The following is a 15,950-nucleotide window of genomic DNA, read 5'->3' as shown; positions in this document are numbered from 1 at the left end:
TACCTATTTACAAAAAAGGGAAACAAAAGTAACTTGAAAAATTACAGACCAATCTCCTTTCTACTGGTCTTTTTGAAAATATTAGAGAAATTGGTAAAAATTAGACTCATGAAATTTTTGGACAAAAACAACTTCTTTACAGAGAATCAATTTGGGTTCAGGCAAAAATTTAGCACAGAACATGCTTTACTGAACTTGACAAACACAGTTTATAACTCCCTTGATGAACTTTGAACATAAACTAACATGAGCAGCATTTCTAGATATACACAAAGCTTTTGACACTGTAATGAAATTTTAATTAAAAAAAAATTAGAAGTCATAGGAATACAACGTACTGCCCCCTAAACGGGTTCAAAAATTACTTAAATGCCTGATCACAAATTGTAAAAATAAACAACAGCTATAGCAGCTCCAAAACAGTATACTGCAGTGTACCACAAGGATCTGTCTTAGGACCAATTTTATTTAATATTTATATCAATTACTTCTGCAATCTTAAACTAAACAGTAAAATAAATACTTTTGCAGATGATACAGTACTAATTCTCTACAGATGCAGCCAAACAAATGCAAACCATAGTGAATGGTGATCTTTTAAAAGTCACAAAGTGGTTCCAGTCAAACCAACTCAGTCTGAATGTTTCAAAAACTAAATATGTAAATTTTAATTTGTGAAATACAACACGCAAAATGAACTTCACTGCACAATTAATTTTGCATAATTGGAATTGCAGGACAAATTCAAATTGAAACTGTGAGGAAATAGAAAAAGTCAGTGTCATAACTTACTTGGGATTAAAAATCGATAGTAATTTAAGCTGGAAACCACATATTACCGATGTCGTAAATAAAGTAAGGATATTAAATTAGGGGGATAAAAATCCCTTATTATTTTACAGCCAGTATGCGAAACTCTAAGATCATCTTGATCTTAGAGTTTCGCATACTAGCTGTAAAATAATAAGGGATTTTTATACCCTTACTTTAATTAACTTCGCCAGAAAAAAATAGTGTTTGGCTTTTCAGCTTAGTTAAAGTAAGGATTATGTTAAACAGACTTTGCTACCTAAATAGATTCTTAAATTTCGTCATCTTCTGAGCAATTCAGGTATAGGCGTTTAATGTCCTGTTCCTGCTCTGCAGATGAAGTTGGTCTTTCCATCTTAGTCTTGGACGTCTGCAGTCTCTTCTTCCTGTAGGTTAATATTTATATGCTAGTTTGGGAATCCTATTGTTATTCATCATTTCTATGTGGTGTAGCCAATTTTGCTGATATTCTTCTACTTCTTGTATGATATTCTTTGTAATCTTTCTCTTATTTCTGTGTTTTTCTTTTTATCTAATGTAGAGTCCCAGGAGAGGTCTTAGAAACTTCATTTTTGCTGCTTCCAATCTTTGTCTGTTTCTTTGTTTTAGAATCCAGGTTTCACTTTCAAAATTGAGAGATGGTTTAGAGGTCATATTATGTAATCTTAATTGAGTTTCTTTAGTCATTTGTTTACCAAAATTTCTTTTAATTATGCCATGCATTCTATTGTAAATTATCTTGCTTCCAATTGTGAATCAGTATTGTATTGCGAGATTATATTTCCTAAGTATTTGAATTCTGTAACTGTTCTATTATTTCATTGTTAAGCATAATTTTGACATTTAGAATGGTGTTTCCACCCCATTTTAAATGATCCAGATATTTTTAGTTTCAGATATTTTCATTTAAAATTTTTGGTTAGTTGCAATTTGGAGTTTATCTTCTGAATTTGAAATCAGTACTTGATCATCCGTAAAGTATTGTATTTAGCTGTTTATTATTTGTTAGTTTATTTCCATCTTGGACAGTTGTTTTCCATTCTTTTACGATTCTGTTTATATAAATGTTGAATAGAATTGGGGATAAGCCGTAGCCTTGTCTTACTCCTTTATTTATAGTTGTAGGTTCTGATAATGATTAATGATCCATCTGCAAATTTGATACAAATTTTGTTTCTCTGTATAGACTTTTTATTGCTTTAATTAATTTAGGAGGTATTTTATCATCTTATAATATTTTCCAGAGTAGATTTCTTTTCAGGTTATATGCTTTTTGGTAGTCAATAAAGAGAAGAAAAGTGAACAGGTTAAATTCTTTTCTTTTTGCATTGTGAAAGAGGCATCTGTGCATCCTCTCCCTCTTCTAAAACCACACTGTTCTTCTTCTAAATAAATTTCTGTATGTTTAATTAATGTATTCTTTAAGATGTTTGCATATAGTTTAGATGCTGTTATTAAGAGAGTAATGCCTCTGTAATTTCCATATTTGTCCTGTTTTTGTGAATATTTATTACTGCTCCAGTTTCCCATTATTTTGGGATCTTTTGATATTTCTAGATATTATTGAAGAGTTTAAGTAGGTTTTCTTTTAAGCTATTGTCTGCATATTTAAAGAGCTCAATGTATATTCCATCCAGGCCTGGGCTTTTTCTATTTCTTGAGTTTTTAATTCTTTTTCTAATTCTTCCATTACTATTTCTTCTGTACTTTCATGTATATTGGTATCTTCAATTTTGTGAGTTTTGTCATTGTTTTGTATTTCTTGTTTTTCATTCCACAATATTTTATAGTGTTCTATCCAATCCTCTTTGGAAATTAGATTATTTCTTAATTGGTCATTTTCTGCTGTTTGTAGTTGCCTGAAAATTTTAAAACCTATTCTTTCTGTTCCAGTGATGGCCTGTTCTAATGATTTAACATATTTACTCCAATCTTCTCTGCATATACTTCTGGAAAGCTTTCTGACTTCAGCCTGTAACTTCTTATGTTGTATATAGTCAGCAGTGTTTTTATTTTGCAGATAGATTTTAAAATCCTGTTTTTTTCTTTTTGATTAATTCCTTTTAAGTCATCATTTTAAAATCCTGTTTTTTTCTTTTTGATTAATTCCTTTTAAGTCATCATTCCAAGTTCTGAGCCATTTTTTGTTTTTCCTTGATTTGTATCCTAAACTTTCTTCTGCTGCTTTTAGTATGGTTTCCTTTATATTTTTCTAGTCAGTTTCAATATTGTTTGTGATTGGTTTTATTTTATCTCTTATTCTGCTTTTATATAAGTTTCTAATACTCTCCTGTTCTAGGGGATGAATTTTAAATTGTTTAGTAGATGTTGGTACGTTATCTTTTTTTCTTTTGAAGTATGTGGTTCTTTTGATAAATTCAAATCTGCTTTCAACTAACATGTGATTATTATCAATTTCGCTTCCTCTAAAAACCCTTGTATCTGTGATATTATTTGGTTTGTTATAAATAATAATATAATGTATTAGTGATTTTGTTCCTCTTGCTTACCATGTGTACTTATGTATATTTTTATGCCTGAAGAAAGTATTGCTGATTTTTAGTTTGTTAAATATGCAGAATTCTCTTAATAAAATTCCATTGCTATTGATTGCTGATTCTCCTTCTGATCCAATGCATCCTGTTCTTGGGTTACTTCCTGCTGTTACGTCCTGTTGTTTTCTTTTTATTTTACTTTTATATTTATATCGATGCTCTATGTTTGATTTTATCCTTTCTTACTTCAACCTCTTCTATCAAATTCCTACCGCTTGTATCTTTTGTTATATAGGTTACACCATTGTTATGTGACCTTCTCTTTGTTTTAATTTTATCGTTATGTTTCCCTTTTATACTTTTCCTTACGTAATTTTTTCTTCTAAGGGCCACCAGAAATTACCTATTCCCTGAATAGGTAATTTCTGGTGTACTATGAGTACACCAGAAATTACTATGAGCTGTCCTATTTACTCAGGCAAATTTATTTTTTCTGCGCCAGCCTGGGCATTAAGGGTAGAGCTAAACTCAGCCTAAGAATAGTCATACCATATCAGGTGCTACTAATAATCTTATCTGAAATTTAGAAGCCCTAGGTTTTCTAGTCTATTGCAGTTGTGCCCTACTACTCTTAATTGAGATATCCCCACGCACACATACAATCATAGGTTCGTATTTTATGAAAGGGCAGGGTCAGTCAGCATGATCAGAAACACAGACATGTAAAGTATCAAATAAATTTAATGAACTCATTATGCAATGCAATACAAAATAAAATAATTATTAATTCTAATTTAAACTTCTACTTTTCTCTCACCCTCTCGCTCTTAAAATAATTAAGCATTGATTTCTAAATTTTAGCAAATTAAATATTTCAACATATTTTACATTCTTATCTACAACTCTATTGGACATTTAGGCATTTAGCACATTGATAATCTCTCTCGAATGAATTACGACAAAATCTCTATCAATTGTCATTTAAATATAAAATCTCTATATCAAAATCTCTATTAAAGTTCATTTCAAAAGGGCATAGAGTCATTTACAAAAATCTTAGTTCTTCACACTTCCTTCTATTACAAACTTAAGACACTCTCTTCACACTGTTAGTCAATTCTCAAAAGGGGCTAGAACAAGTGAAAGTACTTATCTACTCTTTATCGGTTTCTTTCTGTCTCCTTCCTTCTTTGTTACGAGATTCTGGCTATCTCGATTCTTTCGCCACGTGGAATACACGTGCTCCCTTGAGCCGGGCGCTATTTCTCTGCTAAAGTTTTATGTCAACGACCTTTTTCACTGACTGCCTATGCTTGAACTTGCCGAAATCTGCTGCGGTGCCATGCCAGAACTTCTCGAGAGTCAGCTCTTAAAAATAAAAGCTGAACTGCAATGAACGCTTGTAGCACACGGAGAGAAATGCAGGAACAAGAAAACGGGGGGATTCAATTCCGTGTTGCCGGTTTTTATACGCTCCCAAGAGCACCACCTTTTCGAGTTTGAATTTCTCTTATCGTCTCATCTATTGGTCTCCGACTGGGTGACATCACCGATCAACATACGGGACTTTCTATTTCCAAGAATGTATGGATCACGATATTTTCTCAAATGTGATGCCCGCGGGCGCATACGTTGCTCTTGTAGCGTTAGGGCGATCTTTGCCCTATGTTGCTGAATAACTTGCATTCTTTCACTTGTAGAAAATCACTAATAATTTCTCTTATAACTGCCCCTTTTTGTTGACTTACATTTAAGTTTACATGCTAAAAGATAAGTATGCATATTTATTTTATGTTTACTGTTAGATTCTGGAATGGTGACATCATGCAAAATTGAGGTCGCCTATTTCAGATCTAACACTGCCCTAGCATTGAAATCTCTCATCAAGATTTTTGCCACATTTTTATTTGTTTCATCAATACATTCCTGAAGTTTTTTGTAAAATTTTTCTGTCTCTTCCTCTTTTCCATCTACTGGTGCATAAATTCCAAAAATATTGAATATTTGATTCATAATTTTAATTCTAACTTTGATTATTCTGTCTGATACCAAGTATAATCTAAAATTTTGTTTTTCCATTTTTTATTAATCCAAATTGCAACCCCAGATGAAGCCCATTTGTCTTCTGGAACTCCAGAGATCATGACATAATTCCATATTTTGAGATCCCTTCTTTTTCTTTTTTTGTCCGTTATTGCTGCTATTTCATGTTTCTATTTTTTAGTTCTCTGTTTAGCTCATTCATTTTGTGTGTGATTCCACAGACATTCCAAGTAACTATTTTTAATTTTTCAAAGAGAATTCCCTGTCCATTAGCTGGGTCAATTCCAATTAAATCCATCCTATTTTTATTCTTCAGAGCTTTGCAAGTAATTTGAAATTTCCCCCGGATAAGCTACCAGCCTTTCACAGGGTGAGTTCGGTGGTGGGGCTACCACCTCAAGGCCTCCGAACCTGCCTTTTTGGGAGGGAAAGCAGACTCCCATTGCGTGAGATGGAAAAAACATAGCATAATAGGAAAGATTTGCCCTTAGCCCTTGACTACTCTAGTAGCATTTGGGAGAAGGAGCAAGAGAAACAATAAGAAAGAAAGAAAGAAGAGTAGTGACTGGTCTACAGATAATATACAGATGTATATTACATGAAGTAAAGCACAGTTCAGCATCAGGTACCTCAGGTACCTGATGCTGAACTGTGGTTTGCTGCTCCCGTACTCACTAAAGTAAGCCCTTGAGGGAATTCTTAAATTTAAATATGCTGAAAATATTATGTTCTGCCTGGATTCAAAGCACACTACAATATGGTATATTAAGTTGGGACAGAATCTATCGCACTATGCTGAAACCTTTAGTCTCAACTCAGAATGAAGTAATTCAAACTTAACTAGAAACAAATATAAGGATACTGCAATGTGTAATAAATACACCATACTAAACATACTATCTTTTAGATATTTATACACCTATAGGGTACTATTATTCATAAAAAAACAACAATGAATATGTAAATATCAAATGATGCTTTCCTTAGTAGACATAAGGGCCTAAAATATATACCGTATTTTTCGGACCATAAGATGCACCTTTTTACATAGAAAAATCGACTTAAAATTGGGGTGCGTCTTATGGTCCAAAGGTAACATTAAAATACGAATCTTTACACTGTACCGAAGCTGTTAGCGAAGTTCAGTTACTGGCGCAATATGTTAATAAAATTAGTAAATACGCCACTGAAGGTAGGTACCTAAATTATCTCGCTGCATGTGGGTGAATCACCAATTTATAGCGTCAATAGTCATTAGTGTGTAAACATATGTGCTTTTGTACGGTTCATTTGAATTATTTTTTATAAGTCACTAAAATTTTTATCTTAATATTAGAAAAAAATGAGTGTAAAACAAAAAAGACTTTCATATAACGTGAGTTATAAATTAAATGTGATAAATTATGCAAAACAGTATGGAAACAGAGCAGCAGAAAGACATTTTGGTCCACCACCAACAGAAAAAATGGTTCGCGAGTGGAGAAAACAAGAGGAACAATTAAAACTGCTATGTAAACACAAGAAAACATTCTGGTCGCACCTAGAAAAATGGCCAGAATTAGAAGTACAAAGGAAAAATGGGGTAACAAATCATCGCAACATGGGAATATCTGTTTCTACGAAAATGATAATTTTTGAAGCGAACGATGGGCAACTGCTAATGGAATTTTAGAGTTTACCAGATCATCATCTTGGTGCTTTAGATTTATGAAAAGACACAGGTTATGCATGCATCCAAAAACCACTCTAGCCCAAAAAATGCCAGCTGACTATGAAGCTAAAATTATAGAATTCCATTGATTTGTCATATCAGCAAGAAGGAAATTTAACTTCGAGCTTAATCAATTTGCGAACATGGATGAAGTGCCTCTAACTTCATCCTTCATAAAGAGAAAAACTTTACTGAGAGATGAAATTCCTCGTGGCATTATTATCCACGTTCAAGATAAAGGCTGGATGGACGAAACGAATGAAATTATGGATACAAAAGATATGGGCAAAACGTCCAGGTGCATTGTTTAAAAAGCCTGCAATGTTAGTGTGGGATCAATTCAGAGCGAATTGATCAAAGGAAATAGCCCATTACTATACCATTTGTTCCAATCTTCCCGCATAAAATTTTTGAATGGTTTATTAATAGATCCATCCAAGGGTTGTAATTGACTAAAAGAAATGAATACAGAATTAGCTGTCATTCCTGGAGGCCTTACAAGTCAATTACAACCCTTGGATGGATCTATTAATAAACCATTCAAAAATTTTATGTGGGAAGAGTGGAACAAATGGATGGCAAATCATGATGTTACAGCAACAGGACATATGAAACGGCCAACAATTTCAGACGTATGTACCTGGGTGAAAAATTCATGGGAAGCTGTGAAAGAAGAGACGATTATAAAGTCGTTTAAGAAATGCGGGATAAGTAAAGCAATGGATGGTACTGAAGATGCAGTTTTTGAAGGGAGTGACAACGATAGGTCAGACGAAAGTAATACGAACGGTGACATTAACGAGCCCAGTGATAGTACCGAGAGTGAAGATGAACTGAATATTGCTAATACAAATGATTGTAGCAATAAATAAAAATTAAGTAAGAATTTGTAAATATCTTTTTCTAAAAATCGTCTCATAAATTTGGGATGCGTCTTATTGTCCAAAAAATACAGTAGTTTCTAAAGCAAATAAAGAAGACAAACATTATACTTATTTAGTGCCAAAAATATTCAATAAGAAATGAAACTAACCCAAACAAATACAAAACTCGAATAAAAGAATATTTATTTTCACACAGAAATGAGGAAGCTCTGTTCAGAATAATAATATAAAGGATTGGTTTTGCATATTGGTATTAAAAAGATCCTGTTGCAGGTGTAAAATGTAAAAAATCTAAATGCTATTTAACTATTTTGTTTTATTTTGTTCCTAATTAATGTTATGCAACTTTCTCTGTACATATTAGCATGTCTCCTTTGATTTTATTATGTTATTATATTATAATAATATATAATATGTATATTATATGGATGTACATATATGTATATGATGATAATGCATTACATAACTTTTTGTAATTTAATGTATATCGTAACCTGGACCAGCTGTTGCTCTTAGGTTACACATATGATTGTCAAAATTTTGTACTAGAATATGAAGATTACAAAATAAAATAATTACATCACACACAAAAAAAAAAAAAAAAAAAAAAAGGCTTCCTTCCAAATGTCAATGTTCATTTCAGTATTGCAATTGTCCTCTGAGTTGTATTTGCAATCTTTGCTATGTGGCTGCTAAATTTCACTTCCTGTCTGCTAAAATAATACTGCTTTAGATATCTCATCACACCTAAGTGCATAAGTTTACATTTACTAGCATTAAACTGTCAGCCCTTTTTCACATGCCAACAATTCCAGCATGTTTAAGTTATTGTCATTTCATAAGTACTGCATGTTAGCTGCATTTCAGATTACCCCACCTATCTTTGCATCATCAGCAAATAGTTATGTTACATGTCAGATCCTCTACAGTGCCATAAATGTAAAGACTGAATAACAACAACAAAAAATTCTTTGCCACCACAATGGCCCTATATACAAATGATACTGCAATAATGATCTGCTCCCTGTGACGTGGTTGAACAACTGCAAAATATAATCTCGAAAACTAGAGCAATGGTTCAAAAATATGGTAAATTAATGTTAATGCAGACACTGCATTACTATTTGCAAAAAGAGAAGTACCTCTGGAGTGCAAATGTTTGGCATCCTATTCCATGGCAACCAATAGCCAAATACTTGAGCACAAATAGATAAAGGGATTTGATTCACAACTCATATTGATCCTGTCTGCTCAAAGGAAATAGGGCAACAATGCCCATTACTATACCATAATAGCTGGCTTAGTATGTAACTTAAACTGCTTCTATACAAGATGCTGATCAGGCCAATCCTGATGTATGGTTCACCTGCATGGAGTCACACACAGTGTATTCAAACGTTATCAAACTGCAGATACAAAATAAATGTTTATGAATAGTGTTCAGTGTACCATTGTTTCTAACAAACATACAGTTTCACTGAAAACCCACTATCCCTGAGATCAAATTTTCTTACGTGAAACAGCTGCCACTTCTTTGCAAATGCCACTATCCACCCTAACTCATTAATCCACAAAGCAGCAGATTATACTGAGCATGATCCTGCAAAAACAATTATCCCCAAACCATACCAAACAAGTAAGTGTTTTTAAACCTACTGCCATAAGCCAAAATGAGCAAGTCAAAGGCTCAATAATATCCCAAGTCCATTACAGTCTACCATCTAGTGCTAGATTAAAACAAACAAATATTTAAAAAAAAAAAAAAAATACATACATACATAAAACGTATGTTACTGAAATAAAGAGCCAAGAAGCTTCACTTCGGTGATGTAAAATTATTTAAATTAAGGGGATATTAAATCCCACATTATTTCAAAACCGAATGAGAAACTCAAAGATAGAAATCTAAGAGTTTCATGCCGAATATAGCAAACTATAAAAATTTCGGCGAATCCTAGTGTAAGCTAAACACCTGGTTCGATACTAGGGCAACTCGTAGCAAAAGGTGGGTAAAGTTCTGATCACTATTCTTAGTAATTCCCATAATGTAAAAACACATCTTGTAGGAGATGTATGATGTTATACATTATGGGGGAAGGTCACTACCCAGAACGGTTTCGACCTTTATTGAGGTCTCATCAGTGAGTAGGTTGACCTAGATAATACCAAGGTTGTAGTGAGAAGAACTTATATACTTTGTTATACGAGATTTTTATTTCAGTAACTTATTGGTGCACTGTTTTGGCATCTCATATAACAAAGTATATAAGTTCTTCTCACTACATTCTATTCTGTTGATCTATTACCAGGTAAATTTAAATAATATTTTTTTGAAAAATGAGTTAAATGAACGGTATAAACATAAAATTTGAAAAATCCCACTTATAATTAAGTTTATTTTTATTGTGTAGAATTAAAAATTGTATAGAAGTTATATTGAAATTTCCCATACAAAAAAATGAGTCAGCTAGTTAATAAATATTTATATTATATATTTTCATTTATATCATATATCAAAATTTGTAGGATCGTTTAAGAAAGAGATGGTTAAAAAGAGTGGTCCAAAAATGATTTAAAAATGAAAAGTATAATTGCACAGTATTAAAATAAAGAAAAAATATAGTTTTGTTTTAATTCATTTATTAATATTATTTTGTAATTAACAAACATATTTACAATAAAACAAAAAAAGTATATATGAAATTCAAGACAATTTTTTTGAATTTATTAATTCATATTATAGTTATATGCAACACCATGTAAATATTCTGTTATATTTTCCCTATCGTAATTAATAACTTTTTTTCAAAATTCTTTGGTCAGCTTCATTGTAATGTCTACGTTTGTGCTCATATTGAAAACCTGCTACTGCTCTTTCATAATCAACATCATATGTTTTTTGAATTTTTTGTAGTCCATTTATAAAAATCCATAAGTTTGGATGACTTGTGGTGCTGCCAAAGCTCAATTGCAGTTTTCGATGACAGGCTTCCACAAAATTATTTGTCCTATCGCTTCCATTTATTGTTCTTTGGTACACAGACCAAACGTTTGAGGGAAAAATCGGTGGAGCCCTGTTTGACTTAAAGGTGTGTGTGTGGGGGGGAAGGGGTCAGTAACATCTACTATGGGACACAGTGGGTAATTAGGTTCATGAATTGGAGGCTATCCATATGGTTAATGATTACGATTGTCTTTGCAGAATTCACGTAGAGCATAGAGTGCGTAGAACATGGTAGTGTTGTTTGTGAAAAGGTGTTAGCTATGTCGAACCTAATGATATGTGGCAATATTAGGAGATGCAAGTTATGGACTCTCTCTATATATGCCACATGATTTCTAAACTATGACTGGACGAAGCACTGCTATTTTATCAAGTCTTTTTGACAAAAGGTTAGCAACAACTTAAAGTGGCTAACTGTATGGCTGAGGCGAGAAAAAGATTTGCAGTATTTGTTATATTTTTCATTATGTTTATCCTTTATTTTCTGAATTTCTTTGTGAGCAGATTTATTTGAAATATCAAAGCAAATTCTCTCAAGTTTGGGTTGAAAATAGAAGAGGGTTCAGCTTGGGAAGAGCTAATGGCTGCATTAATAGCAGATAAATTAGTATAATTGATGATGATCTATTCTCGAAGCAAAGCTAGCCCATCTAGATTCAGACAGCTATAGGCAAGTGAAATTTTATTTTAAACATGCAGATGCACATAATACCAGTCCCTGCATCTTTTATGAAGCTTAGCTGATTAAATTCCCTGGATAAACATCATTTCCACTTACCATACTATATATGATTTGCTTCTAGAACTATAATTCTTAGGTCTCCCACTCAATAACTAAGGTTACCACCCATAGGGGACATACCTATGGGTGGTAACCCATAGGTATGTCCCCTTAAAATAGTTTAATTTCTTCCACTTATTATTGCGTGTGTTATTTCAATATTGTATTTCTAAAGATGTCTCTGTGACAGAAATGAAATATCAGAATGATTAAATCTGGTTAATTATTTCTCTGTGCTGTATTCATTCCATTAAACTTTATTATGAATGTAACACACTATCTTCCTTCTCGTGCTCTTCTGCAATACAACCTCAAGCATAAACTTCAAATCTCACACTATCCGATTCACGCTACCTCTCAGGTCATTTGTACCCACTATCTCAATCACCTCATCCACCTCTTTCACCTCACTTAATTTCCATAGTCACATACACCATCATTACTACAGGCAAGCTCTCCTCTAGCATTCTGTTTTTCCTCCATGAATGATTGAATCTCCATACACCACATTTCTTACTGCTATGTTCATTTCTTGCTCACCTGCATACTTCATTCTCTCTCTCCCCCTTGCACTCTAACACTTACCTGCCTTTCTCTCATGTCTCCATCCCTATCTCCTGCACTATCTTGGCATCTCTTCATTCTTTCTTGTCCTCTAGTTCTGTTTTCTCTCTCTCTCTTTCTAACATTCCTATAACACTCTCTCACTCCACCCCTTGTCCATTTCACATCAGTTAGCCATTCCAGTCTCCTAATCTCTTTGTTCACACTTCTGAACTCATTTTTCATAATGTTCTACCTCTTTTACCAGCATCTCTCTCTCTCTCTCTCACCCACTTGTTACATCCTCAAAATCTATTACACTCCCTGATGAAATATCCATTTTCAAATGATGCATATCTTCCTCACCTTCAATTACACTACTCATCTTTCTCTGCAAGTATTCACTAGGTTTTAATACACTGCTACCACAGTGACTTAAATCAGTGCTGATATCAATGTCGCTGAGCCTTTCCATTTCCTACATTTTATACAGATGTGCACTGTTCTGTTTCCTATCTATATTTTTAACTGCTTGGATGAAAACATACTGCAAGCACCACATGCTAAAAAAATCTTGTAGTATGTAGTGTAAAATGTAGTCCATGAATGGTGGAGGGCCAAGTGATAATTTATTGGCAAATAGACTTATATCGGACATCATTATTAAAACATAGTATAAAAGTGCTGTCAAGGCTTCCAAAAAATACTCTGAACAACAGAAAACCTGAAAATATATACTATTCACAACCACTTATGATCTAACCAGAAAAAGCACCTTGTAAATTTTAGAACTAATACCTTAATAATTTATATTGAAACTCCTCTTTTTTCTCTGAAACCATATTACACTTCTTTCAATGTACCCTGTTGGACTCTCATGCCTAATGTTGTCAGCTATTTCCTGAGGTAGGGTACATCAGGTCTAATACTGTTACATTTTTCTGTGATATGGCAAAATTGTGCTGAGATTTAGGGCACTGATGGCTGCTTCATTAATTCTTTTTTGACAATAGGTTAACTATGGTGTGAATAGACTGAACTCGAGGTTGGAAAGTTAAAAAGACTTATTCTCATTCAAGTTAAAAAGACTTAACACTTTTTGATGTATCTATTTTTTATGTTCATGAATTCTTTCTGACTGGAGGCTTTTGAAATGTTAGAGAAAATGGTCCAAAAAATACAACCCTATCTGCACAGCCTTTCAGTCTCACTTGAAACTGGCTGCCCTCGTTCATTCCCCAAGAACTAACTCCTTCCTCTTCCTAGTATGTATAAGAGTTTCTTGTTCCTCTGAGTTGGCCCTACACAGAGATCAGCTACCATCTATATAGAAGAGCATAAAAAACTACATCTGCAATCATGACAGTATGTAGCATCTCTGATTGACTATAGTCATGATTGCAGATGTATTTTTTTTATTAATTTCGTGTGGGGAAAAGCCATCACGATACATTGCAGCAATTTTATAACTGAAATACTTTTTTTAACATCTGCAACTGCCCCTCAAAAACCAGCCTAATCTGAATAAATATGGATGTGTAAAAATTTCTAAATATGGTAAATATTAATCCTCCAAGATCACAGATTACAATTGAGGCCTGTAACAGACACCCCACAGAAGGTACCACACCTACTTTAACTGCAGTCTTTTGTCCACAAGTTTCACTTGATTTTGTATTGCCTTGTGTGTGTGTGTGTGTGCGCGCGCGCGCACACACACACACACATTACAGGGTTATATTGTACTCCTTGAAGATGCAAACAGCAATTTACTTTCTCAGTGCTGTTTTTACTCCATTTAGCCTCAAGGTTGGAAAGATTACAATTGAGGCCTGTTTAGAAATTTGAAGTCTGGTTGATTGGAGTAGAAGACATGGGTATTGTTGTAATTAGTGGCATATGATTACTGAGCACAAACCTCATTTAGTTTTTTATTGCTATTCCTGTAATCTCATCTACCATTCCTCTGGATAGCTCTCTCTTTTTCTGATAATCCAAACTATAGTAAGGTCTTATTAAACGATATTTTTTCTTGACCACAGAAGCTATGTAAAATTGACTATTTCGGGAATGTTGATCAAGTATCTGAGAAAAAACTATTTTAATACCAACTAGTTTCTTATTTTAATACCAAAGCGTTTTTGTGAAGGAATAAAGTTGCAAACTTGGATGTCTTGTATTGTCTCAAAGATATCATCTAGAGCAGTGGTTCTCAACCTTTTATGCTTCATGTACCACCTGGAAATGTATATGTAACTGGAGTACCCCTTGTATAGTTAGATAAAACTATAGTTATAGTAAAACAATGGGAATAAACAATATAAAATTATAAACATTTTACTGGGTAATCAGTGAGGTGGGTGCCAACTTAGCGACTTTTGAGCTCTCACGGCATACCCCCTATCCTCCAAAAATTTTACCACGTACCCCCCCCCAAAGGGGTACACATACCACAGGTTGAGAACCCTTAATCTAGAGGATATTGTGCAGGGAAGAATTATTGGAAAGCTGAAGAAAGCCACAGAATTACTGATGTTGCCAGAGAGTTTGGAATCTCACATAGCATTGTATCCTGGCTCTGGGCAGCATTTCAAACCAATGGAATGTGTTCCAGACATTTACTAAGAGATCGCCCTCACCCTACACAGAGCATGAAGACAGATTTTCATTATAACAGCAAAATGTAATCAACGCATCACTGCAGAATGTAAGGTTGTGACATATGGAATCCACAGATAGGATGCTTCATACTTACTTGATTAAGTTATGATGGAGGAAGCAAGGGATCTGGTGGCAATCATAGAAGTTTGAAGTTGTGAGAGCATTTCAGAGGTTGGGAAGACCATTTCAGAGAACTGTTGCAATATGGAACAGGACATTGACCACGAGAGATAAAAGGTGGTGCTCCCATTGTATAAGGCTTGGATCAGACCTCATATGAATTTCTCTGCTCAGATCTGGTCTCTGGACTTTGAAGAGGACGGAGTTACCATGGAGAGAATGCAAAGATGAATAACAAAAATGATACCAGGCACAAAAATTGCAAAAAGAAATTCTGCAAAATGCACTTAAAAATTCCTCTACATTATGAAGTAAATCTCATCTGATTAACACCTAGTTTTTGATAATATTAGCTATCAGAATGTTTTCTTTTATGCTTTTTTTTTTTTTTTTCAGAACTAAAAACTTGGCCTCTTTTTGAATTTATCAACTGGAATAATTTACTTCTGAAGGAAGCTCCATTTATACCTGTTCCTGATGATGAAACTGACACTACATATTTTCATGGTAAGAAGTTTTTACACTCAATAAACAGTCATTTGATGCAATATTGGTAATATACTAGAATGTAAAAAATCTTGGATATTTTAAAAAGAATTTTTAAAAAATGATTTAAAAAAAAAGTGATCACAGAATTTAAAAAAAAAAAAAAAAATCAATTCCTTCCCCATTCCCCTACCATCTATTCAGAAGGACTTCAGAAATGTCATCACCATATCCTACTTCTGTGGCACATCAGAAAAAATAGCCAGGTCATTAAAAAAGTGCAATCTCCACACAGCATTTAAGCCCTACCATAAACTTACTATCCTTATCCGTTCCACCAAAGATCAGCTCCCTCCTCTCTCAGTGCCTGGAGTATATAGCTGGTAATTAGTTTATGGAACTAACAACGCAT

The 15,950-nt window shown here is 33.6% G+C and overlaps 1 protein-coding gene across 7 annotated transcripts in view; it reads left to right on the top strand.

Annotated features, from left to right (window-relative positions):
- Positions 1–15,950, top strand: part of gwl (serine/threonine-protein kinase greatwall) — a 524,263-nt gene that overhangs the window by 329,086 nt on the left and 179,227 nt on the right. For all 7 annotated transcript variants that reach the window (XR_016549465.1, XR_016549466.1, XR_016549463.1 and 4 more), the window contains exon 13: positions 15,449–15,559. Coding sequence is in view for 3 of the 7 variants with exons in the window: in XM_090404739.1 (XP_090260865.1) it covers positions 15,449–15,559 (111 nt within the window). In the remaining 4 variants the exon portion in view is untranslated. The remainder of the gene's footprint in view (positions 1–15,448; positions 15,560–15,950) is intronic.

This window comes from Typopeltis vanoorti, chromosome 15 (assembly GCF_054136105.1).
Source record: "Typopeltis vanoorti isolate ZY-2024b chromosome 15, IOZ_Tvanoo_1.0, whole genome shotgun sequence".
Classification (NCBI taxonomy): Eukaryota; Metazoa; Arthropoda; class Arachnida; order Uropygi; family Thelyphonidae; genus Typopeltis; species Typopeltis vanoorti.
The sequence above is the reverse complement of the archived record's forward strand: the minus strand, read 5'-3'. Positions and strand labels throughout refer to the sequence as shown.